This window comes from Toxotes jaculatrix, chromosome 6 (assembly GCF_017976425.1).
Source record: "Toxotes jaculatrix isolate fToxJac2 chromosome 6, fToxJac2.pri, whole genome shotgun sequence".
Taxonomy (NCBI): Eukaryota; Metazoa; Chordata; class Actinopteri; family Toxotidae; genus Toxotes; species Toxotes jaculatrix.
Genome location: NC_054399.1, coordinates 16,662,105 through 16,688,274, shown reverse-complemented (window position 1 = coordinate 16,688,274; position 26,170 = coordinate 16,662,105). Strand labels below are relative to the sequence as shown.

At 41.9% G+C, this 26,170-nt stretch overlaps 1 protein-coding gene across 1 annotated transcript in view; it reads right to left on the bottom strand.

Annotated features, from left to right (window-relative positions):
* The window catches only part of nek7 (NIMA-related kinase 7), a 56,917-nt gene that overhangs the window by 14,548 nt on the left and 16,199 nt on the right, over positions 1 to 26,170 (bottom strand). The window contains exons 2-7 of the mRNA XM_041039715.1: positions 21,403 to 21,490; positions 14,003 to 14,143; positions 13,278 to 13,340; positions 9,379 to 9,489; positions 6,330 to 6,438; positions 4,556 to 4,663 (exon numbers count right to left, since the gene is read on the bottom strand). Coding sequence (XP_040895649.1) covers positions 4,556 to 4,663; positions 6,330 to 6,438; positions 9,379 to 9,489; positions 13,278 to 13,340; positions 14,003 to 14,143; positions 21,403 to 21,462 — 592 coding nt within the window. The 5' untranslated portion in view covers positions 21,463 to 21,490. The remainder of the gene's footprint in view (positions 1 to 4,555; positions 4,664 to 6,329; positions 6,439 to 9,378; positions 9,490 to 13,277; positions 13,341 to 14,002; positions 14,144 to 21,402; positions 21,491 to 26,170) is intronic.

Below are 26,170 nucleotides of genomic sequence, written 5' to 3'. Positions count from 1 at the left end.
CAAACGCATATATTGATTTGACGGTACAAACCTGCTGCAATCTCCTTTAAACCTAAAGCTTTGAATGGACCATTTCAACACAGTGAAGCATTTCATAGAGAATACCCATTAATGGTATAAACCTTCTCTAATATGTGCTCTATTACTGGTTTTACATTTCTTTGCTTTAAACAGGGAATTAGACTCTGCTGGAATCTCAAACGATATGACTGAATTTCTCATTCAATCAGAGAAGGAGTTTGGAAACCACTGCTCTGTCGTGATTTAACAAAGAAAAAAAGACATGATTTCTAGGCAGGAGCACAGCCAGTATGGACTCAATCTCATACTCTGAGGGCTTTTAGGTACTCCCTTATATTCCCATGATGTTTTTTCTTGCTTTTCTTTATTTCCTGCTGAGCCCTCACCCCGTTTGGCTCTCCGCCTACCCCTCTTTGTTCCACGACTGGCTTGCTTGCCTTTATAAGATAACCAAGTCTTTATATACACATTGAAACCGTCATAATTATTTCCAACATCAGTCTCTCCAAAGTCGTTCTGCTTCTATCTTGATCACTCTCTTCCTCTCTTTTCCTTTTCCTCCCTTTCCCCCGGTATTCATCGTTAACACCTTTCTCATTACAGGTGTTAATTGCAGGTATATTATACTACTTATTACTGCCAATTGGCTAGTCTCTCATTCCTCTAATGATTGCATCAGCTTTCCTGTTACTACCGTTCTTTTGTTCTTTCCCTCTTTAATCCAACTCCTGCCATAGCCCTACATACCCATCCTCGGCACAGGAAAACAGAGGTGTGTAGTGGGTGTCTTTTGCATGATTGTGTGTATTTTTGTCTTTTGTTCCAGAGCGTGGATGACAGGTGACAAATGAAGGGGAAAAACCTGAATAAATGGGTGGAGAAACATAACAAATGCAGATGCTTACACACAGGTGCACTGCTTGGTACAATTAAACAATTAACATCCCATCATGCACTGTGGCATGTATAAAAATGATGAGCAGACCCAGTTGATTCTGATTTTGAAACAAGGGTCACGGCAAACCAATACAAAGTTGTTCTGAGTGATCACCTTTAGCCTCATGGGAGTGGTCTCTTACAGGATGACAATGTCCCCGTCCATTTGGACACGAGGGGTCACAAAATGGTTTGAGAATGAAAATGATGTGAATCATATGCTATGGCCTTTACAGTCACCAGATCTCAACCCAGCTGAATACCTAAGGGAGATTCTGGACTAATGTGACAGCACTCTCCACCACCATCACCAAAACACCATTTGAGGGAATATCTTTTGAAGGAATTGTGTTCATGCCCTTCAGTAGAGTACAGATATGTAGAATCAATGCCAAGGTTCACTGAAGTTGCTTTGGTGGCACAGGGTGTTGGTGTTTTAATTTGTCACCTATCTATGCATGAGTCATTGAGTGTGTATGTTGGTGTGCATGTGCATGCTTTTTCACGTGTGTGCGCAAGCATTCAAGTCCATATGGATGAGCATGTGCATCTCAACATACATCTGTATAGGAGACAAAGAGACTGTGTCTCTCACTGTGTGCAAGAGTGTATAAGAGACAAAAAAAACTGTGTGTGTGTGTCTGTGTGTGTGTGTGTGTGAGACTGCAGGCTGCTGAGCAGCTGAGTTGAAAGCCGAGGAGCTGACAGGCTGTATGCCTGGACCTCCATCTCAGCTCCACCACCCTGCTCCTCTGTTCAGCTGGGTGGCTGGGCTCATTACAGACCCATGCTGGCACGCAATTGGCTGTGCGAGCATGCGCGTGCACACACACACACACAGATACAAACAGAACTCTTCCTCAGATTCTTTCTTTCTATCCCTCTCTCTCACTCTTGCTTTCCTTCTTCTCCTCCATTTTTTTCTGTCACGTTGTCATATTCTCTCCTCTTACTCTGCTCCTCCGAACTTTTTTCCTCTCTCTTTCTTTTTTCTCCTCCTTTTTTCGGTGTCACTCTGTCACATTCTCTTCGCACCTGGCACACTCTGCCTTTCTTTTCCTGTTTCTTTGTCACCCATTCTTCTATTTCTTATGCTCCTTTCTTTTTCTGACATATTGCTTTCTCTTCTCTCTCCTCACTCCCTCTCACTCTGTATGCTGTCTTCCATTCTCCAACTCTCGTTTTCTCACACCTTCTCTCTCTCTCTCTCTCCTTCACCTTCGTCTTTCTCTCTGGTGCCTGAAGTCAAGGCACCAGAGGGGGGGACAGAAGGAAGAAGAAGTGAGGACAACTAGGGTAGAGGAAACAGCAGCAGCAGAGACGGAGTGGTGACAAAGAAAGAAACTGCTGTTTGAAACAAACTGCATGAAATGTCAAGGGGAAAGCCAGAGACAGAGAGTGAAGGAATGACGCATTCTGAATCCCGAGTCGACAGGTCATGCTAACCTGGGGACATCATCTGTTTCTACAGTACAAGATCATCTATTGAAAACATTTTATGGACATCCTAATATAGTTGGAATATTCTTAAAAGGACACAGCACCGCAGTCACATATGAATGTATAAATGCATCTTTAAAAATAACATGCATATGCATACTTGTGCTTATGACTGCACAGTGAATGTAATTGTTCTAAATCAAATGTATTTACATAAAAAGAAAATACATATGATAAGAATTCACTCTATACTGGAAAAAATATTAAACAGTGATCTGTGTAGATTACCAAAGCAGTTTTGATTGCTTCAGATTAATGATCAGAGTATTCCAGCTGACCCCTCTGCTTGTGGGGCTGCCTATCCTCTGTTAGCCTAAAGAGGGTGCTGTGGACTCAACGTTTAATGAGCAATCACAGGCGCTTTCACCCCGCTCTGCTGGCACTGCAGGCTGCTTAGCTGATAGGGCTTCTGTTGAGCTGATCATGTGATTCACACGTTCTCAAAGGCTGGGCTGCTGCTGTACAGGGGCTGAGAATAGCATGCTGTTTGTGGTAACAACAGCTTGACATAGGGAAGCGAGACAGTGTGTATGACAGCATTTCGAGTCGCCTTTGGGCTTCCTTTTTTTCTACATTTTCCATTTTCCAGCTGCAATTGCTAGAGGAATGTTGGATAGTACTTTTATGTACCTCAATAGGTCAAGTTGAAACCAACCATCCTCGCCACAATGATCTGTAGTGACCATATTTTATTGCAGAATTCTAGACATTCACCTGATTGAGTAGATTACTAGTGAAATAAAGATATTAATTTCAACACTATCAATTTTATTTTTGAGTAATGGTTTTTACAGTGTTATGAACACAAAACTAATTAATAAACAGCATACAGCAAGAAAACACTGCTTGTGCTGTTGCTAAAAGGGTTTAATTAAAGCAGACATTAGGGGAAAAACTTGCTTCACATACAATTTTTATTTTACAAAATTTTACAAATTCTTGCAAGACACTGGATGATTTGTGTTGTCTTGTGTTGTCAACCTTGGGCAGAAATTTCTTAACAATTCTACTTATAGAAAAATATAAATAAATATAAAATTCTGCTTGTGCGGTGGCATTTTTCACTGACTCTGTTAGTCTTCAGGATATCCTGTCCTCATTCTCAACACATGTTGATGGTTTAAGATTGCGCCTTGCACAACGCCTTCATTTAATGGCTTTTCTAACTTCCAGGTCATAACAATATATCCATCATGCCTGTGACTTTGTTGACCTTGCAGCATATGCACTGTTATACTACTCAACAGAAAGGTGCAGGAGGGGAGAGACAATGGGGCACAGTGGTAAAGGCTGGTAGGAACAGACTTAACAAACGTTTAAGAGGTAAACTTCTGTTTTAAACAGTACGACACCCTAGAAGAAAGGCAGATGTGTGTATGTGAGTGTGTGTATCTGTGTTGCACCCAATGTCTCCTGTAAAGAGAAATAAGCTGCAGGTTTCCACTGACAAGACAAAGCTTGAAGTGGTAGAAATGTCTATGCCTTCCAAAATCAAGACTTACTGAAGTGTTATTTCACTTTCTTCTTGAAGTTACGGGCTTGACTCCAAAAGATTTACAGTATGAGGCCTGTAGTCATTAAACACCCTAAGCATGAAAGAATGCATTTAAACATGTGGTACCATTCAGTTTGTCAGTTCGTACAGTCTCAGGTTTAGCACACCTATTTTTTTGTGTGTTACATCTTAATTATTGTGGCAATTTTGGGCTACAATTCTCGCTTCTTTAAATGAAGAAAGAGTGTTATATGATTTTATTTCCTACAAGTGACAAACACACCCGTCAATGCCAACAATAACCATGATTGTAAAGTTGGCCAGCTTGTTTTACGGCACACAGTCACAATCAGACCTGTGTTTCGACCGCCTTTACCCAGTCTTCATCTGTGTTAAGGTTAAAGGTCAAGGCAACAGGAAGCAGCTAAGTGGCCTATGAAGGAGCCGGGCACAGCCATGGCCAGGCAGCATGACTACATGACACATGGCTCTGGGCTCAACACGCCTAATGAAACACATCCAACATTGGGTGATTACTGGGGGCCACTCTCTGTGAGTGTGAGAGTGTGTTTGTGTGTGTGTGTGTGAACTTTTGTAAATTACCTAGTGAATGAGCGGCTGTTGTTTTGGAGCTGAAGAATCGTCCCAGTCCCAAGTCTCCTAGTTTAACTACTCCTGTGGCTGTGATGAATACATTGGCTGGCTTGATATCTGGAGAAGAGAAAGTGTGGAGAGGAGTCAGAAAAAGTGAAAAGGAGAGGAGAGAGTATTTACATTCATTACCCTGTTTAGCTCAGACTCAGTGTTTAAACAGCTAATATGAATGTAATACCACTAACAGAGAGTTTCAGAAGCAACAACACCTGTGGTAGGAAAGTATGATGATAAACACATTAGAATAACCGCCTTGAGGTTGTACGCCTCCGACAACCAGTCAAGCTGAGGCTTATATCCATGTCTCTCCAGACTCATATACATAGTGAAGACTGACGGAATTTAATAAAAGGTATTAAGTGTATTTGCAGAACATCATGATGTCATTGTGAAGTTGACCTTTGACCTTCTGGATAAAAAAAGACAATCACATCATCATTTTATTCTCTTAGATATTTTTGTGAAATTTTCTCATAATTAGCATTCAAATTCTTAAGTAAAACATGTTTTGTGACCTTGACCTTTGACCGTCGAGTTCTAATCAATTAATACAGAGACCAAGTGAAGAACTTCCATCACAGCGTTTCTGAGATATTACATTCATCAGAAGGGGATGGACGGACAGCCAACTCAAGAACGTACCGCCTCCAGCCGCAGCTGTCACCGGCATGGAAGCACAAAACCTCCATGTCCTTCATGCCCAGAAAACATGTCCGGATAACAGACATAATGCACATTATTGAAAATATTCATTTCAGTTAATGTGGCCGTTAGCAAACCCTTTCTGTTGCTTTTTCTACTGAGTAAGGAAGTAAGTAACATTAATGTGACCCGCATCAGCCTTTGAAATTTACTGCTCCCGTGTAATAGTAAGCAGCTTTTGAATAGGCAGTCTCTGTTAAGTGGTCATTAAAACTCAGAGCTTGAGGTTCATTAGTGTCCCTGCGCCCTAATCAGAGTCAGTCCAGCGGAAGTACATCACCTGTAGCTGTGTGTGTGAGTGCAGCAGCCTGCGTACATGAATCCAGGACTCGATTTGACTGGGCCCTATTGAAAGCATGTGGGGCCATAAACACTGTGTTCTCTCATCTATGTGTTGTTTAACACCTACACTTAAGCCCCCTGTCATATGCAACAAGGCTGTTCACACTAAAGAAAATCCTGAAATCCTGACTTAATGTTCTGTTTTCACTCGTTTTCATTTTTTGGACTTACCTAAGAGTTGTGTATAATCTAAATAACAGCAAAATATATACTGCAGCTTCTTAAATGTCATTTCCCACATTCCAAACATCCATTGATTTTAGCTCAATTTAGTATACTATTAAAAAAATAACACAGAGACCTGCGTGATATATTGTGTGGGACAGATAATCCTACCAAACAACTGGTCTCTTTTTGTCAAACTTTTGCTACTATTGTGTAACAATGCATTCAGGACCACATCTCATTCCGTATGTGATGCCCTGGTTAAGGCCCAGCACCCACTAGACAATGGGAACAATCCCAGAGAAATGGCAGGAAGATTCTTACCACCGTCGTGCTGAGAGAAGATCAATGCACACTTTCAAAGTAATTTAAAATCACTTAAAGTTCATGATGAACTTTCATGAAGGCTCAATTTAAAAGCACAAACTGGTCCAGAAATTCTATATACCTTCTTCAAATCAGTTTCATCTATGTATTAATATGTTTATGTACAGTGTGCGTGCATTAACACTACCTCTGTGCATCACTCTCCGGGAGTGCATATGTTCGAGCGCACTGCAGAGCTGGACAAAGTACTTCCACACTGTTCTCTCTGGAATAAGCCTCCTCTGCTTCTTAAAGTGCTGTAAAGAAAACGCAAGCACGCACACACGTACACACGTACACACGTACACAGGTACACACACAGAAAATCAAAGTAACATTAGCATACCTGAAAGCAGGAACACATAAAATATTTTAATAGGAATGGGAAAAAAGTCTTGTGTGGCACGGAATACAATTTTAAGATGGTAGCAAAGTGTTTATGTCTGCGTGTGTTTATACAGCATCCATCCCCGGCCTCAGTCCCCAGCTCTGTGACTCCATTGTTAATGCAACCCAGACCACTCTTCTCTTGGTCGGTCCCTTGCCTAACCAAGCTCCATCTCATTTGCTCTATGGACTTCAATGAAAAGCACATGCATTCCCAGGAACACAGAGAAGAAATTTGTGGTACCTTCCAAAACTCTCCCATCTGGCACACAGCTCTTTTGCTAAGTACAGCTTTCAGTGGCACAGTGGTTCCAGTTGTTTTTAAGTTTATTTATTTATTTATTTATTTTGGAGGACAGAGTGAGCCGCTCTGGATCATCAAAACTCTGGTCCTTTTCCAGAAAAGCCACAGCGATGACAGAGCTTCAACTTAGACATAATGGCTTATTGATCCACAATGTCTAAAATCAACAACTGATGATAGGAACTCCTCCTCAAACAGCAGTATGTAAGACCAAGAAGATGTAAGAAATATGGCTACCAGGAGGATTTTATGGGGTGTCCCTGTGGGTCCATTTGCAGGACAGAAAAGCTTGGACTTTAGCCAGCTTGGATGAAAGTCCTTCACATGGCAATTGTAATTTAAGTATTTAGCAGACCCCCTTAGCTAGAAACACTGCCTCTCCTCCTTGACCCCTGACCTTACTGGAGGTCAAGGGTAGAGGAGAAGAAAGGACGGGAGTGTTACACATACTGGTCCATCGGCCTATTAAGCGATGCAAGATAGAACAAGAGAGACAAAATGAGAGATAAGAAAGACGGAGAGGGAGATGGATGGGATGAGAGCAATTAGTGGAAAAATGGAAGGAAGTAAAGGAAAAGATATAAGTGATGGTAAGAGATACAGAAAATGAAGATAGGTGTGAGAGAAAGAGAGGGATAGAGATGGAGAGATGGAGAGAGGGAGGGACAGACCTTGGCCTACATCCAAACAAAGCGTCAGTGAGGAGCCATTCTTCCCTTGCCCTCCCATTTCCATATCAGAGGACTGTTTGATGTCAATGGGGGAGCACATAGACGCCCACCAACACCACCACCACCACCCTCTTCTCCATGCCTTTAACAGCAAACACTGCACATGCAATATTCTGTAAGTGCATGCAAATCAAGGACCATTTGATTTCATTTGAATTCTGAAATGGTCAGAGAGAGAGAAACAGAGAATGAGGGAGGAAGAGAGAAAGGAGCAGAGAACAGCATGGAAGATGAGAAATCAAAAAGAATAAAAAATGTTAAATTCATGCATCGAGGGGGGGCGGTCTGTTTTACATATGGAACACTGTACGAATGTGTTTACTTCACATTACAGCCAAAGGAATGGGGGCTAAGCCCTGGCATGCACCTCTGGACTGCCACTGTTACATTAGAAAAACAAATCGTTTAGAGTGGTGTAGGAGACAAATGGTGTAGAGGAGAGACATGTACATGTGTATGTGTGAGAGTGTGTTGTCAGCAGCCATAAGGAGAGGACACAGTATGAATGCTCCCAGCATCCTCCATAGCTTAGCTAAGATAGCAGTGATGCTCAGCGGTTTGTTATCTTACCTCTTCAGGCTGCCATGTTACGTCTTTGTGAAGTGCATCTCCGAACATTTGCGTGACTGTGTGTTTCCATGGTTGTGTCTGCTCACTTTGCTTACACAGTACGGCATATGTATGTATTCAGTTTGCATAACCGTGTGTGTCTGTACTGGATATATATCAGCGTGTGCATGTGTGTGTGTGTGTGTGCTGAGCCTGCCATGTTCACTCTCTTGTACCGCTAATCCTCGCCTCTCCTAATTTGCTGTGTTGAACTATGCAGATGTGGAGCTGCTGAGTATGACTGCAAACAGCTTGTCGAGCTGTGCCGATACAACGCTGCGGCATCATTTATGCATGGGAGAAGACCAGGCTTTTTACATGCACACCACTAATTTGCTATACTGGCAGGTTTTTATAATAACTCCGGATCTGGTCTAACTCAAAGACGAATAACAGGGTGAGTCTGGGATGTAATCGCCACCACTTTTGAAACAACCCTGTTCCTTCTTCTGTTCCAATTTCAACACCAGTGTCCCTGCACTGAAAAGCTAATACACTAACATCAAACTGACACACCTACATGACTCAAACCACAGACTATGTACTTTATTCTACTATACATATGCTTATATTTTGACCGAATGCTGATTTTACTGGTTATAACCATTAAAGTTATGACATCTCTTTTCTGGCAGTACATGAAAAAAGAAAACAAATAAAACCTTGAGATTTAATATGTAAGAGATACAAGGATTTTAGATTAAACTTAGATTAAAGCCAGACAAGTTATGCTCAGTGTTTGTTCACATACCCCCACATACAACACATGACTGGAACTTTACGACAATTAATCATAGCTCGATTTTTAACAACTTCCCCTTCACAGTCGAGGAACAAGTCACCACAGACTGTTGGGATAAAAGGAGGTCGCAGGAGGCCTTATATTAGTTGGTTTTTTGGTTTCACTGCGGAATGGATGATTCAGATTGACTCAGTGTCCAGGTAGTCAAAATCCTGTAACAGCCACAAACCACAGACCCCCTGCCACCATTCCCGCAGTTATAAAAGGCCACGTCAACACTTTGTTGCTTCCACACTCGCATTTCTTTCTGATACCAAATGTGAGACACTGTGTTGGACTGGTTATTGTTTTTGTCAGAAATTGTTGCTCTTTCCGTTGCCTGGACAAGACTGTGAGCTAGCAGGGCAGCTGTTGAATTCCTTACCTTGATCATACGTGAGAGGTCCCCAGCATCCGCTAATTCCAGGACTATGTTTAGCTCATTGTCCTCAATAAAAGATGCATGGTACTTTATCACATTGGGGTGGTTCAATTGCTGTGGGAGGAAAAAAAAAAGCAGTGTCAGAGACAGATAAAGAAAAAGCAAGCACAAGACATGTTGGTGACACTTGTCACATTAAGAGAGTCCTTGGCCATGCTACCAAATCCAAGAGTGAAGATTTTTCCTTGTTGAAGCTGCAGACAACAGTGTCTTTTTACAAATTTGTTACACAATCGATATCAAACCAACCTACCAGCTGATAAATAACAGAGGCTTATGTCATGAGTTGTGCAATCAACTATATTTTCACCACCAATTAAAATAAAACAGTTGAATCCATATTTGGAATCCATATTTGGTAAGTGTGGACCTAATGAGACGGTTTTGTCCTCAAGTGTGACAAAGCTGGGTGACATGTCACAACAACCCCTCTGTCTGTGATGACAACAACCCATGTGTGAGACACACACACACACACACACACACACACACACACACACACACACACACACACACACACACACGCACGCCTGACAGGCTGACATGGCTGGCAGTCAGAAAAACAAGCATCCCGGGCTCATCTCTGGCTGAGACTCCTTCCTGTTGGTTGGTCAATAAGGCAGGAACAGCATTCCCTGTAGTAAGCAAAAAGTCTCTATCCATCCAGAGCAAGGAGAGGAAAGGGGGAGGCAGGGGAGGAGGGAGGGAAATGCAATGAATGGAAAGAAACAAATGACACAGTGACACAGACAAGCAAAAGGAATGATGGAGACAGGGCAGGGTGAAGAGGTAGGGAAAGAGAACAAAGGTGAGAAGGGAAAAAAGAGCAGGAGAGGGATAAGGTGAACAGAGTTAGAGAAAGGGGGGAGGGAAAAGGCAGAGAAATGGTGATATGTGGAGAGCTGGAGACATGGAGCTATGTGGCGTGGCGATGTTGAGGAGGGGGGGCCGTGATGCAAGCAGACGGAGCGGTGTGACAAGCGTCCTCCACTCGGCTCCGCTCTGCTTTCTCTGCTGTGATTAAAGAAATGTTCATGCTCTGGATGATGCAGAGAAGAGGGGAAAGGAGAGCACAGTACAGTACACTACGCTACACTACACTCTCCACTCCATCTCTGCATCCCTCCACAAATCCTCTTTTTCATTCGTTCTCTCTTTCCCTTTCTCATGTCTCCATCTTTCCTTCACCCTCCCTTGTCCTCTCTTGCCAGATGTATTTTTGGCTCAGAGTGGCAGTTCTGCACGGCTCCACACTGTAGCACAGCCACGGAGTGATGACAAGTCCCCTCCTCCACCCATCCCTACCCACTCCTCTTTCACAACTTGAACCTCAGGCGGAGGACATAGAGAAACGAAGAGATATGTTCACATGCAGATGTTTATGTAAATGATGGATGGGAGCCTACTGCAATACAACAATCATTCATTGGGAAATATCACAGTCTTGCTTGATTATGTAATTACACATGCTGGCTGAGACCCACCAGCGTGTGTAATTACTTAATCATGCAAGACTATGTGATATATTTGGTGCACTGGTGATGTGTTTCAAAGAACAACAACACAATGACTAATGCAATCTGAAATTAACCATGATAAAGAATTAGGTTATATTGTATTTATAAAATGGATTTACATGCTGGTGTATATACAGGAACAACAATGGCTGAAAAAATCAGCTTCTGATGCCCATCACTAGCAGAAATGAATGCCTTGTGTTGCATGACATATTCATATTTTTAGTAGTAAGAAAATAAGTAGATATGCAATTTTGGGTTGTTTCTCCATTGGAAGAGAAAGTAAATACATATTAACTTGCAGACGAAATATATTTCTCATAAACAGACCTAAAGATTAAAGTGAATTTATAGTGTGTGTATCAGGTTAAATGAAGCTGGTTGCTGCCAGTTCGCTGTCTTGTCAGTAAACCGCCGGTATAATCTAATCACATGCAGAACCCAGACATGCATGCAGACACACACACACACACACACATTTTTACAAACACATAAAGCACAAAATACAGAGAAACAAGCACACTGACATCATTACAGCTCTTCACTGCTAATTAGGGCAGATCATTAGTCTTCAGAATACAATCCAGTCTTGATAGTAACCACAAGCGAGAGGAATACACAGCTGTGGGATTTCAAGAATGGTGAAACTAACAGACTGGCAGGGAGCGGGCTATTTCTGCAACCAACATTCCTATCAGAGAGGGTATAGACAAAAGAACTGAGTGAGAAGTGAGATTCTCAAGTTGAAATCATCATGCCAGAACAGGAAAATACAGATGAATGAGCAGACACAAACACAGACAGACAAACAAACAAATAGGCAGACTGTTGAAAGGCCATGACTGAGTGTGTGTGTGTGTGTGTGTGAGTGCGTATGTCCATGTACAAGTATGTGTGTCATTCCAGTCGGCCCATGCCAGTGTGGCTCTCATTATTCTGATTTGGCTGTGTCTCCTGTTGGCCTGTCTAGTGGGGATACGGCAGAAGGACTGTCTCTCTCTCACACTCAGCCCTTTATTATAAGGCTGGCTGGGCAGCACAGGGCCAGGCATAACTTCCATGTTCACTAGCAATCAGCTTACAGAATGAAAAGAAGGGAACAAAAAGCTCTGAGGGGGGAAAACGAGGCAAGGAGAGGGAAAGGAGGAGGGATGGATGGAACTACATGGCAACTGGGCGAATAAGATTTAGAAAAAAGAGAGAGGAACAAGCAGAAGCAAAGGACACAGAAATAAGGTGTGGATGAAGAAGGCCTATATAATGAGAGAGAAAAAAAGGAAACATAGGAGATGCATAAAGGAAATGAGAAATGTAGTCACCTGGCAGAGTGTGACATTTAACCCTGCCCTGACCCCTCTACGGACCCAGGCGAACTTGGCTGTCTCGTGCCGTCAAGTCAATGATCTGCTTCTCAGATTACAGCTCTCTGCAGGGTCTCGCCTGAATCTGAGTATCGTTGTCTTTGATTGGCCCAACAAGCCCCAGGAGCTTCACTGAAGTGTTTGAGTGGCACAAACTAATTGGTTTTGTTTTCTTGTTCTCCCTAACGTGTATGTGTGAGCGTGTGTATGTGCACAAACTGCCTGAAGTGCACATGCACGGAGAGGCTGTATGTATGGAGGGAAACACTACCAGGGATGCATGAACGCACACAATCAAACCACAAACACACAAAACTTTGCAGACAGGGGGAAATACTGAAGCTGTCATTAGTTGTTCATTAGGATTTGAGAGCAGCCCAGCTGACACATGTTTAAGGTAGTTTGATGAATGCAATCTCTTCATTGGAAAAAAAAAAAAAGGTAAAAGAAGATTGAGGAAAGGGAGGAGGTAAAACATCAAGAGACACAAGAGGGAGGATGCTAAATTTTCATGCTGATGCTCTGTTGCCCAGCTTTAAACATTACAAAAAGATAAAAAAAACAATAGTTTTGGCATTAAAAAAAAGAGTCAATGTGAGCCTGGAGGGATGTAACACTACTGCACAATACACACACACACACACACCTACACACACTGTATAGTCACACACACACATATTCATTCACTTTTTTACTTGTGTGCACAAATGCACAAACACTCCTCTGCATTCATAGCCACACACACACACACACACACACACACACACACACACACACACACACACACACACACACACACACACACACACACACACACACACACACACACACACACACACACACACAAATCCAAGCCGTCTGGTGCAGATCAATTGTTTTCCTGTGGTGGAAGGTCTCAGCTGAGGCACCTTAAGAGAACAGAGCGCAGCGCATGACGCCGTCTCCCTCTCCTCTGGTTCTTTACCTTAAGGAGATCTATCTCTTTGATGCAATCTTGCCGAGCTTTGGCATCCATCAAGTCGAATATCTATCAAGAGATCAAAAGGGGAGAGAGAGGGAGAGAGAGACAGAGAGAGAGAGAGAGGACGGAGAGGGTGTTATGACATATTCAAGAAATGGTAAGATGGAGAGATGTAGAGAAAACAGGGGGAAAAAAATCACTTAACAGAAAACATGGTTGCTGTTATCTAGAGGGTGGCGTTGGAGTGACTACAGGTGTTTCAAATGGGAGTAACACGCACATATCACTGTGTAAGGTGTGTGTGAGGTGTGTGTACGTGTATACATACTCAACCAGAGCGGCATACCCTCCTAGCTTTGTGTATGTGTGTGTAAGTCAGTGAATATTCTATGTGTGTGTATCTGTGCATGTGCACATTCACCATGAAAACTACCGAGTCACACTAGCCTACACAGGAACATACCAAAATAAATAAATAAAAATAATTTACATGTAGGTTTAAGTGTATACACGTGGTAGTTCTGTGGTGGTGGTCCTCACTATCAGAGTGACTGAAAGCATTTAGCAATTTTTTAATTAAAAAATTAAAAAACTTTGTGTTGGCCTAGTGACAGACTAACAGCATGTCTGAGGTGGACCATTCATGAGGACAAATGACAGATGATAAAAGGTTGAAAACACTCCCTGCACTTGGTATCCAAAGTGTGTATGTTAGATAGTTCCTTTACCTGAACTTTCTTCAGGGCCACTGACGTGTTGTCTAGGAGGTACCTCGCCCGGTACACCTCACTGAACTGCCCACGACCAATCTTCTTCTCAATCTGGAAGTTAGCCAGTGAATTATGGCCCATATCTGGCTGCAGTGGTTTCTGAAAGAAAAAAAAAAAACAAAACAAGTCTGAGTTCAAACAGCATATGCGCACGTACATTAGAAACAAAAAAATGAAAATAAATCAAATCAAATAATTTACAGACATTCTGCAGTAACCATGTATTTGAAATTGAAGTGCAGCTATCTCCACATTACTGAAAGAGGAAAGGATGAGGGCTGAAGGATGTGGGTGAAACTGTGGTGAGGCCTAGCCTCTGTAGTTTGTTTTGCTGAGAGGCTGCTCTAGGCTTCTGATGATTTGACTGGCATTAGGCTGATGTGTCACGCTGTGAAAGGTCTTGAGGAATGTGCACACATTTAACTGCAGCACCACATCACCTCACTAAAAGCCCGCAGATGAAGGAAAATACTTATTTTCTGTTATTTACATAGCTAACCAAAAATGCCTAGAGGTTTGCAACTGCTAATGTTTTTCCTAATCAATTCAAAACTGCAAACTTACACGAAGCAAGTCAACATTTTACCTGGTCTAACTTTTGCTGATACCAGACATTAACTTTTGATAACTACAGTTAGGATTTTTTTTTTTAAATCTTACTTTCATATGTAGACTGACAATTTACATTATCCTTACATCTGACAGGCAGGCTAATAATTACTCCTGGCTTCATGAGTGCTGCCCTGTGGCTCAAACAGCACACTAACATCCCTGAAGGAATCAAGTAGCAGTAACTTCACAGGAATCTGAAGTCTTCTTGCTTCCTAGTTCACTAAGTTAAAATCACTGACAGTCTGGCACTGGACCCCAGACTGCAAGATTCCTTGCCACAGGACTGGCTGAGGAGGCTGAGACACTGTCTACATTGTTTTTTAATTAATAATAATGGAAAAAAAAAAACACTCAAAAATAAACCAGGATGAGCCCCTCGGATATGATGTTGGGGGGGGGGGGGGGAAGCACAGAGCATGGCTGCATGACCTTTACAGCCTTTTGGTAAACTTGTACAAGGCGTCGGCGGGAGCAAACAGAAGGTGACAGATATCAGAATGCCACATGTCACCAGCGCTTCTGCCAATGTAGCTGTGGGAGCAGCTCAGGGGCAAGAGACTTAGGACAGACAGAAGGAATACGAAAAGGGGGAGAAGGTCAAAATTGAATCTTCCAACCACTAAAACACACAGGAAGGGAGTGTCATCACACTTGTTCACTTTCTGTTGTTTAACAGTTTGACAGAGTTACCATGAGCAGACTGGAGGCTATACGGGATTCCCTCAGCTGTGTGCTCACTACAGAGGAAGACAATGAGATTTTAATTCAGTGAAAAAACTGAAAAAAACAATTAAACCCAAGCTAAATACAGAGAAGGGAAACAGCTTACATATATTTAACCTGTGTGGTTGGTAGAGCTGTACCTAACAATTATTTTCACTACTCGCGGATCTCATTTATTTTCAATCAACTAAACCTTTTTGCCAGCAAAATGCCTGAAAATTTTCTTCTCAAAAATTTCAAGAGCCCAAGCTGTCATCATCAAATTGCTCTTCATGTTGAGTCAACAACCCAAAATCCAAAAATATTCAATTCAAAATGACATAAAATAGAGATAAGCAGCAGTTTCTTGCATGCGAGGTGTTGGAATAGCAGACATTAATTTTTGCTTGACAAACACTGATTCCTAATCAAAAGACTGCAACCAGTATTGTTCAAATAAGCATAAGTATGTAGCGCGGCCTGACACGCACCTCCCTAGAAATGTAACTACATGACGTGTTGCCACGGACCACAACAACTGTGACTGGTCAGCTTGGTAGGATTGCATTTCCTACACAATTCTAGCCACTCCTTCAACTTCACATTCTCCCTGAAAATGTTCAGTGGTCAAACATCGTAAAAGAAACTGTTGTTCAGCATTTATTAGCTCCCAATCCAACATGATCCACTCAGTTTCAGACAGCACTGCTTCTAGTACACAAAGAAACTCACAGTGGCACAGAAACCTCACTGCCAGCTAGCATTTTGGCAGTGTAATTGCAGAACAACACAAACAAACCCGCACATAAGTATAAATGCCCACAACAGCATAGCTCATGATGTGTGTGTGTGTGTGTATGTATGACTGTAAGAGAGAGTGTGAGGGTGTGCGTGGGATCATATTTGCTGAATGCCACTCTACAATTGAATTCAAGTAGACACGCTTTCTTGGCATGAAACATAATTTTAACATTATTACACAATATTACTATTATCATAGGATTTTATTACTTATTTTTGTTTTGCAGTCATTTTTGTTAGTCATGATGGTTTGGCAACATCTACTATGTATTTCTCTGCATAAACATAATTACTAACGGGTCAAACTGGCCCATAACACCACAGCTGTTTTTTTTTTTTTTTAAATAGGCATTACTGAAAAAAGAAAAATGATCAAAATGTGTTTTATTGTGTTTAGTATGCCATTGCTGAGGATGTCACGAAGCTTTGTTTTGATCAGTAAAAAATAAAAGGAAAGTTTCACACATCCAAACTTGAAAAAGAGTGAAATGTGACCCTGACACAACAGGATGGTTAACACTGTCGAGGTGTGTGTGTTTTTCAGCACACCATCACCATCATTCTGAGCTGTCAGGGAGGCAGTCTGGCAGCAAGCATGACACATGCTCCACAACCTACTGTTCAACATTACCGTAACTCTAAGAAACTGCTGCAGTGCTCTGGTAATTACTACCACTAAATACTTTATATACAATAAATATATAAATATACAATAAATCAAGCTTATATTAAAGAGGTAAACTTACACAAAGCTCTGCAAGGTGTTTCACACTTAAAGTGTGGCCACATTGTGCATTGGTTTTTGTCAATAATGATAGAGGAGTTTGTGCAATGATGCAGGATGGACAGTCTGAAGTGTATAAATGAGGGAAAGACAGAGAGAGAGAGAGAAAGAGAGAGAGACAGGGGACAAGAGGGCATTGCTTTCATTCGCTGCGTGGTAGCTTGACAAATGTTAGCATGAGCCTCTAAAGCGCTGTGACAACCGCCTGCTGAGAGCACAGTCTTGCTAATGTGTCCTGGCATGCCAGCCCCGTAATCACACATTTACATATGCAATGACCTACATTTGCATGTCAGATCGCACACTGTCCGGCATGATTAACAGTGGGCACCTCCCCGTGTGGAGTCGCCCTGGGTGGCAGCAGAGGCCGTGCGAGGGCGGAAGAGAGGGCTGGAGGGAGGGCGGCTTTTTTGGCAGCCAAGGGGCCGGGCTGCCAGGCAGGATTATGTCAGCCAGCGGCCCCGGCATTAGACACTTCATTAGAGCTAATCTGTTTAGCAGTGGGCAGTGTATGTAAACTTCACAGGCCATTTGCGGCACCTCTTCGCCCCCTGGCCTGGCCTTCAAAGGGCAGCCAGGCCACAGCTGACTGACAGGCCGTCTCATCTGCCGCACACGGGTGTCACACAATCAGGAGCTCCCAGCTGAAACACAAGGCCCTGACAAACACACACACATAAGGGAAGTCACAGAGGGATGACCCTGAATGACGCAGGGTCAGTGTCTGAACAAAATTGGGAGAGTTATAGTCTTGACTTGACTTGTTTACGTGAAATAAGATGGTTAAGCTAAAAGATGGGTTACCTACTGGACCTTTCAGAAGAACAGGCCTTGTGTTTCATTTTTATCTGAATGATTAAAGCACGTACAAATGCTGCCAAAGCTACATGTTTGATTCTTGCGTGTGATGTCCATGATTTTGAAAAAATAAATAATTGGACATGTTAGGTGAAACCACCCAAGTCGAGGCATTAAAAACAATTCTGCAATAGACCTGAAAACAAACATGAATATTTACCTGAAATCAACGAATCACTTTATTTTACATTATCACTTTATATTACATTAGTCTAACAATATAAAACATATGAAAAGGAACAAACAAGGAACTGAAATCCATCAACAACGGCCAATATTAAATCATTCAAACATTCATGTAACAACATGGGGTCACATGTCAGAAATGATCACTTACTCCAGGTCTATACTACAAATAAAGGCTGAGACAAATAAACAATTACTATTAGGACCATTGATTATTACTTTCTCTCTCTAAATTATGATCTTGGTAATAGAGACTTTCTTCATCTTTTTCCCGATTTACACTTCTGGGCTGTACCATGTGGTGCGCTTACTCTTTTCACTCACATCATTCTGGTTGGTGATGGAGACAAGCTGCAGGGGATGGAGATTAAGTGGCAGCCATGCAAGGCATTATGGGTAACGTCTGTGAGGGACAGCACGTCTTGGGTATAAAGGTGACACACAACCGCCATGGGCAACTCACTAGCAGGGGGATTGAAAGAGAGAGAGAGAGAGAGAGAGAGAAAAGAAGAGCGAGAGACAGAGAGAGCAGACAGACAGCTCATCGGAGGAAGTGTGATACGGGCTGCCCGATAATGACACCATTGCCAAACACAACTGACAAGACACATGGAGAGTGGAAGAGGGAATGCAGAAGACAGGGAGAGGGAAAGAGGGTGAGGCGGGGGGGGAGACAAGCAGCAGAGGGAAGAGGGTGTGATGTGACAGCCCAGCAGCGCCAACGGCTGCCACAGAAAGGCCAGCGGCGGCAGAGAGGTGCTGTCTCCCATGGAGAGAGACAGAGAGGGATGCAGAAACAGAGAGAGAAGGAGAAACTCAGGGCACGTCCACACTAAGCCGGCTAAATCTGAAAATACATCTCTCCATTTTGGCACACTGTCCACACTGAGCCAGCACCTGAAAGCCCAGCTTTTAAAAAAAAATTGTCTCCAGGTGGAATAACTGAACACTGTGGACACATATTTTGGTGTAGATGAAAGAAATTAGATATCCAATAGTGGAAAAATCAAATCAAATCAGGAGAGCACAAGATGGGAAATAATATGGTACACAGGTCCCAGACCAGATACTAACTGGGGACATTGTGGTTCATGACTGGTTCATGGTTGGTGCCACCTGGGCACCTGTGATCACTGATTTTAAATGTTAATAAATCCAGTCATCCAATGCAGACAGAAACAGAGTGAAGAAGAAGAGATTTTGTCTTTTGTGTTGCTTTCTTAATACAACCTCAGAACTCTAGTTTGGACGCAAATTGTTTTTATGTGTACAGTGTTTGCAAAATTTGCCACACTACTGTGGATGTAGTCTCCAAGAGAGACAGGGAGGGATACAAGGAGAGGCAGAAACAGTAACTGGCAAGCAGGGGGGCTCACTCCCACCCTCACCAGTCACCAGCCCCCTTGAGCACGGCACCATGCAATATTCATCCTCAGCCAGTCAGCCAGTGAGCCAGCCAGGCAGTCAAACCGGCAGGATTCACCCCAAAGGTGCTTCTCCTTCTTCTCCTCTCAATCTGCTCCACAGCCGCACTGCCTTGTCTCAGCGCTTACAGACAGATTCGTGTCTGTCAAACTCTGCAGTGACGATCAAAATCTGATCTGAGGGGGCCTCCTCGCCAACCCTCCCACTCACTCAAAGAGCAAATGCGCCATTAAAAATGCACATCTTACCAGCTCATCTCGTTTACCTAATGCATATGCATCATACCTCCGGGACGAAGAGAAATGATATTGCAAGTGATACAGAATATCCTTCATCACATATACAATTCAGATTTCTTCAGGAGGAGGCTGGTGGGTTTTTTCCCCTGTGCTTCCAAGCAGACTGAACCTTGGGAAAGTGTGAAACAGATAGAGGACTTGTTGAAAGGCACCCATCTGGATGCTGGCTAGACAGCCATCTACATATACTAACTGACTCTCTCTCTCTCTCTCTCTCTCTCTCTCTCTCTCTCTCTCTCTCTCTCTCTCTCTCTCTCTCTCTCTCTCTCTCTCTCTCTCTCTCTCTCTCTCTCTCTCTCCCACTAAATGTGAAATCGCTTCAGACGTGCTCTGTGAAAGTGAAAAAACATAACGTCACATAGAAAGTTCACTGTGTTTCCAATAACCTAAGCCCAAAAAGTAGGTTTGGAATTAAGACTGATGTAAACTGCTAGAAATAGATTGAAAAACAGAGAGGGAAATCATTAAGCCTGAACAACAACACATAATCAACTGTTCGGAGATGAGCAGAAGTGTGTATGCGTGGAGGGTGGGGGGTATTGCCTAAGTCAAATTAATCATTAGAGCTTTTATCTGACTTTCTTCTGTGTGCAACCCAATTATCCTTAATTTTGCAATTACAAATCTTAGAATAAATTAACCCCCTTGGCAATTCCAGTGTTAATGTTGCAGTGCCCTTGCATACGCAAGAAAAACAACAACTGAGAGTACAAGCCTATTTTTAGTGTTGTTTCTTTCTCAAAAAAAAAAAAAAAAAAAATCTCTGGGGCATGTGGATGATCCTCTTTGTTTAAAGTCTATTCAATAGTTATGGAGGCAAAAACATCCTTCTGGAAAGAAATCAATGGGCCTGATGTTGTAGGGCGGTATTAAAATCCAAGAATGACCAGATCTGCACGGAGCAAACCTGAGTTGTATTGAACCAAGAGAGGCATGCGGGGAGGCCCGGCTCTGCCAGCCTCCAGAGCTCTGATCAATAGAAAGAATTCAACATTCATCCACTGCTGTCTATCTTACACACAGACTACAGTGGTCTGAAGGATGTTTGCAATGAAAGGCACGTCGTGATTGACGCGAGGAAAAAAAAAAGGGCAATAAAGAATATTTACAGTTCAAAATGTGAAGGAGGTGGGATGGTATGCTTGCAATGAATAGATGAAGGGATATATCATCATAAATTATTCAATACTTCCCCCTTGTCCATTTATCTACAGGGAAACAGTCTGTGATGCCACAATCCTGATTAACTTTAACAAAATCACACACTATGTGGTTGGATAAAATTTGACTGGAAAAAAAAATGACTGCAGTATAACATGTACTGAAACAGAAACCCTTTTCTACACGGGTAGTCCATATGGATAAAATCTTTTATCTCAGAGTTCATCATTTTACACAACAATCATGATAAAGTACATTTTCTAAAAATTATATTGAGAAAACGTTTATAGATAGACTGAGCTGAGTGAATCTTAAATATATGAAAAATAAAGACACTTGACTTTACATGAAGTGATGCAACAATCCTGTGAATCTAATATTGCCGTATGGCAGAGATTTACATCAGTAACAAAGGTATGACAAAATGGCTTACAGTTTTCATTATCTCACTTTACATGTCATCCTACTTCACAACAGCAGTCGTTTGCAGTTTGGATTGTGTTCATGCGTGTGTCTCTGTGTGGGGTTACCTGGGGTTGGAACACTGGCACAGCTGCGTGCTGTCCTTGTGGCTGCGTGTCCATATCCATGGTGTTAGGAGCCTGATCCCTTACACCTCTGAGGAACAAACACACAAAACAGATCTTCTGGTTAGCGGGCTCAGCGTTCACCATTAGACAAACACTCAGCAGTCATTTCCCAAATGAAAAAAACAAAAACCCAAAAACAATAAATTCTACAATAACATCTCACAACAGAAAATAATGACCTCAGTCAACTGGACAAATGTTTGCTGTTGTTCAGCAGTAAACTACAGAGCGCTAGTTGCTGCCACAGTGTCCAGTTTCAGCTGAACTGGATCCCACGTCATGCCTGTGGATTTGACACTCTTTGTCTGGGTCCTTCTCAAGTTCCAGCATTGCACAGCTACGGAAAGCAGCGATATTAATCTTAGAAACTTGAACAAAGCAGAGATAATGCTACTCTGTATTTCCTTGGCATTCTTCCAAAGAGCGTTTCCTGGGATTTACTGGTTATGCCGGCCTCTAAGCATTTCCACTTCATTTTCGCTTTACTATGAAAATATAGGCCACTCAGAGGTGAGTGTGCTGGGTATGGGTGTATGCCATGGTGCTGTTTAATTGCATGTTCTGGCATGAAGCCTAGGAGCAAGCTAATTGCATAAGATACTCCACCAGCAGTTTCTTGGCTTATCACCAGACTTAAAACAGACAGTGCCATAATATGAAATGTTACCTGAATGAATAATTTACACAAATCTTTGGGAAAAAAAAAAAAGTATGATGCAAAAATTATTTTCACACATGCAATTAGCTTTTGATTCTAGAGTCTCCTTTCAACTCATGTATGTGGGAAGCACTCCGATTCTGAAAGATGCTCTAAGATCGTTTCCAGTGCACAATGTAATTCACATAATATGGTTACATCGTCCAACAATTAACGCCAGTTTATCCACAATTTACACAGGGTACAATGCATCCATCAAAGCAACCGTGTGCCATCCACAAGCATACACATATGTGTGGTGAGGTGTTCGTGTCTATTCAACATTCAAAATTAAATTAAGGAAATGTGTGCACACGTATTTGCTGTGATGTGTGAGTGTGTGTGTGTGTGTGTGTACATGCGGGCATACACATGCATCTGCATGCTCACTGGGTGCCTGTGGAGAAAATGGAAATGGCTAATGCTGTGAGGCAATAACAAGCAGAAGCTATCGACAGGAGCAGAGAAAAAAAAAAAGTCCAGACCTTGCTTATTCAATAGTCAATGGTGGTGGTGGTGGTGGTAGGGGGGGGGCAAGTACTACTGCCCTGTATGGCTGGTCTACAATCCAGATTCTAGTGAAAGAATTTATGATTCGGCCACTATCTGTTGCCTACTTGCAATGTCTTATTTACATGAATACTGTATATGCATGCAACCACAAACAGATACACACACATTAAAGTTACGCACAAAGGGAAAGAGATACAACACACTTCATGGTGAGACATTTGCATGTTTTTCCACTAGAGTGAAGGACGTCTGTGGACTTGTCAGTCTGTCATTTGTGTATTAGTAATGGTCTCTCTTCTCTGTCGCCTTTAACGTCCCAAGCCAATTAAAAATCTCTTGGTACAATGAAGAGGAGAACGGCACTGAGAAGCTGTCTCACTACTGATGTCGTCAGACCCATTCACTAAAGGCTAATAATGCTAATTAGACACCGGCAATAAATAAATAAATGATACATTCATTTATTTATTTACATGGCACTGCAAGTGCATGTGTGTGTGTTTGGGGGGGGCTTTACCATGTTTAAGTAGGAAGACATGAGAAAGCAAGTGCCAGTACAATGGTGGTTTATTTTAGATTAGTTCAGCTTTTCTTTCCAGGGGTTCACTGGCCTTCATGTGGGCTTTGAAGATCATGAAAATAAGTGTTTGCACAGCACTATTTCTCCTGGGATTGCACTCACTATATTGGGAATATTATTTCCTGAAATTTACATAAAAAGCCTTTTTCAAACAAGTTTAAATCAATTCAGATGTATAAACGGTTTACAAATAATAATGAGTTAAAATAAACCACCACTGAAGGCAAAAGAGGAAAACTAGAAAAACATTGTTAAATGTCCGAATTGTATCTTTTGCTTCCTATTTTTGAAACCACCAAAGCAAATTAACATTTGAAAGCAAACTACTGCCATGACTTTCATAAAGGCCTTACTCTGGTTAGGTTGCCTAAATGTTCCACTGACACTCATGTTGATGAAGTTTCGACTGTTTCCATAAAAAACGCCACTAATAGGCTAATGTCCAGTATTACCAAAACTTATCTACCGTTTCAATAATCACACAATTTCAGCAGATAAGAAAACAAAAGTATTTTTTATAAAGCATATCCAGAGAAATGTACCATGTTCCCATGTCAATCCCTTGTTCGCATGCCAACCCAAGTACACTAATGGTTTGAAAATAGAATTCTCTACACAAATAAACAAACAATGCTTCCCGTCACATAATATAAAGGATCAGCACTTCAGTAGTCTGCTCTACTCAAGCAATTACCAGGCGGTTACCATGTATCAGTGACTGTCAAATATTTACTTCAGTATGTTTATCTTCACATGTTAAATGAGCTAATGAAGTGGTTGGTTAATGCATTCAGGATGGAAAGTACTGTCAAGAAAATATATGACTGTTTTGCTAAACTGTAATGACTGTAATGATTGTGTAAATTCTTAAAAAGTGTTATTAAAATGCCAGTGATGATTATCAAATATTTAAATATATAAAAATATTAAAAATTAAATGAAGACTAAATCAAAATGGCATTAAAATGGGTTTAAAAACGATTTTTCAAGTATGTTAATTCGTAAATAAAAAAGGTAAAAACAGCAGCCCCATAAATAAATATGCACTTTAATATTTGTACCTTTATTTTCATCTGGCTTCAGGCTTTATTAAGGCTATCTGGAAACATCCTGGATATGCATGAGAAGTTTAATACCAGGTGAAAATAGGGCTTATTAGACACAGGTTGACTGGATGGCTGACTGACTGGGTGTTGCTGGTATTTTGCTTTTAGTGTCAAAGGGGACTCACGAGTTATCCACCCAGCCAGCCTTTCTGCCTCTTGTCGTGATACTTTACACTTCAGCCTTGTGTTTTGTTAGATCGGGGGTGGCACCCTGACTCCCCTCACTAACCCTCTATTGTTTCTGACTGTCTACGTGTCAAAATAACCAGGAGGCATCACAAGGTCCCTGACGTTCTTTCGCCTCCCACGTCCCACATTAACGAGATCAATTAAGACTGCCATGTTAGATTAACACACATCAAGAAACAGCACAATTAACGAAGCTAGCTCAATCAGCTGGAGTAAACATGGCAAAGTCGCCATCTTAAAGCCACCGTCCGCACACAGTTCAAATAATGTGCAGCCAATCAAAAGCAAAGGTTTGTCCTAGTGACTGAAATAATCCAACAAAACAGATAGACTAAAACTTTGATCATGCTGACCCCGAATCTCCACAAATCCCACTCCGCTGTTTCTCTCATCCTCTCTGTCCCACAAAAGCTTGTTGTTATCACAGGAGGGAATTTCTGACTTCCAAAAAATTTGGTTGGCACAAACAGCAGTGGAAACTCAAGGTACCAGTCTGCTTGAGTTTCCGTCATGTGGACGAGAAATGGTGGCTGGCTGACTGGCTAGGATTTTGGCAGCAGTGGGGCAGCAGCAGCTAAAAGCTAAATCCCCCAACTATTCATAGATGCATGTCAGAGACAAGTATGGAGCTCTGGTCTGACACAGCTGCAAATACACAACAGGATAAACCCATGATTGGTGTGTGTATCTGTACGTTAAAACTAGTTATGGGATATAATGTTGAGCTGAATTGTGTATATGTACTGTACACATACAGATGGGCGGCAAATTAAAGGAGACATATGAATAAATGAGTGGCAAAACAAGATGAATGCAGATGCACAATTAAAATCCCACCACGCTCTGTGGCATGTATAAAAATGATGAACAGGCCCAGCTGATTCTGATTTTGTATCAAAATGGCAAGAGGAAAAGATCTAATAGACTTTGAAAGAGGGTTCATTGTTGGGGCACGAATGGCAGGAGCTTCAGTCACAAAGACTATTAGTTAGAAACTTGTTAGTGTTTCAACAGGAACAGTTACTAAAGTGACATCTTGCACTTAGATCTGTGGGAAGGACACACCAGTAAACAGGGCCACAAATTGTAGTCGACAGAACACATTTGATGACCGTGAAGGAAAAACAGAAGAGCAGCTCTTCCTCATGTGACTGAGAATGTCAATGCAGGACATGATCAGACTGTGTCAGTCGGACAACAGTCTGTCAACAAATACACAGAGACGGAAATTATAGTATGGTTCGCGTGAGTAAACCTCTCATTACAAAGATGAAAGCACATCTGAGCGTTCAGCAATTACAGGCACCAAAAAGTGATGAGGTCATATGGTCATATATATATTGTTCTTCCATTACAGTTAGACAAGCAGACGTGAATATGAAATCTTTTTGCAGATAAATATTGGGGAGATCTACTGTATATTGGTGAGTTAGCGAGAAACCCCATTTATCTTTGAGACAAACTGATGGTTGTTTTTCTGTTGAGGAAAGTGGGAAAAAAACCTCTCTCATCCAGACCACCAACCACTCAGTGTAAACAAACTGTGTTTTCTTACTGTGTTCCATCTAATGTGAGACTCCAGCCCGACATTCTCACAGCAGGCCCAATCACACATAGGTAATT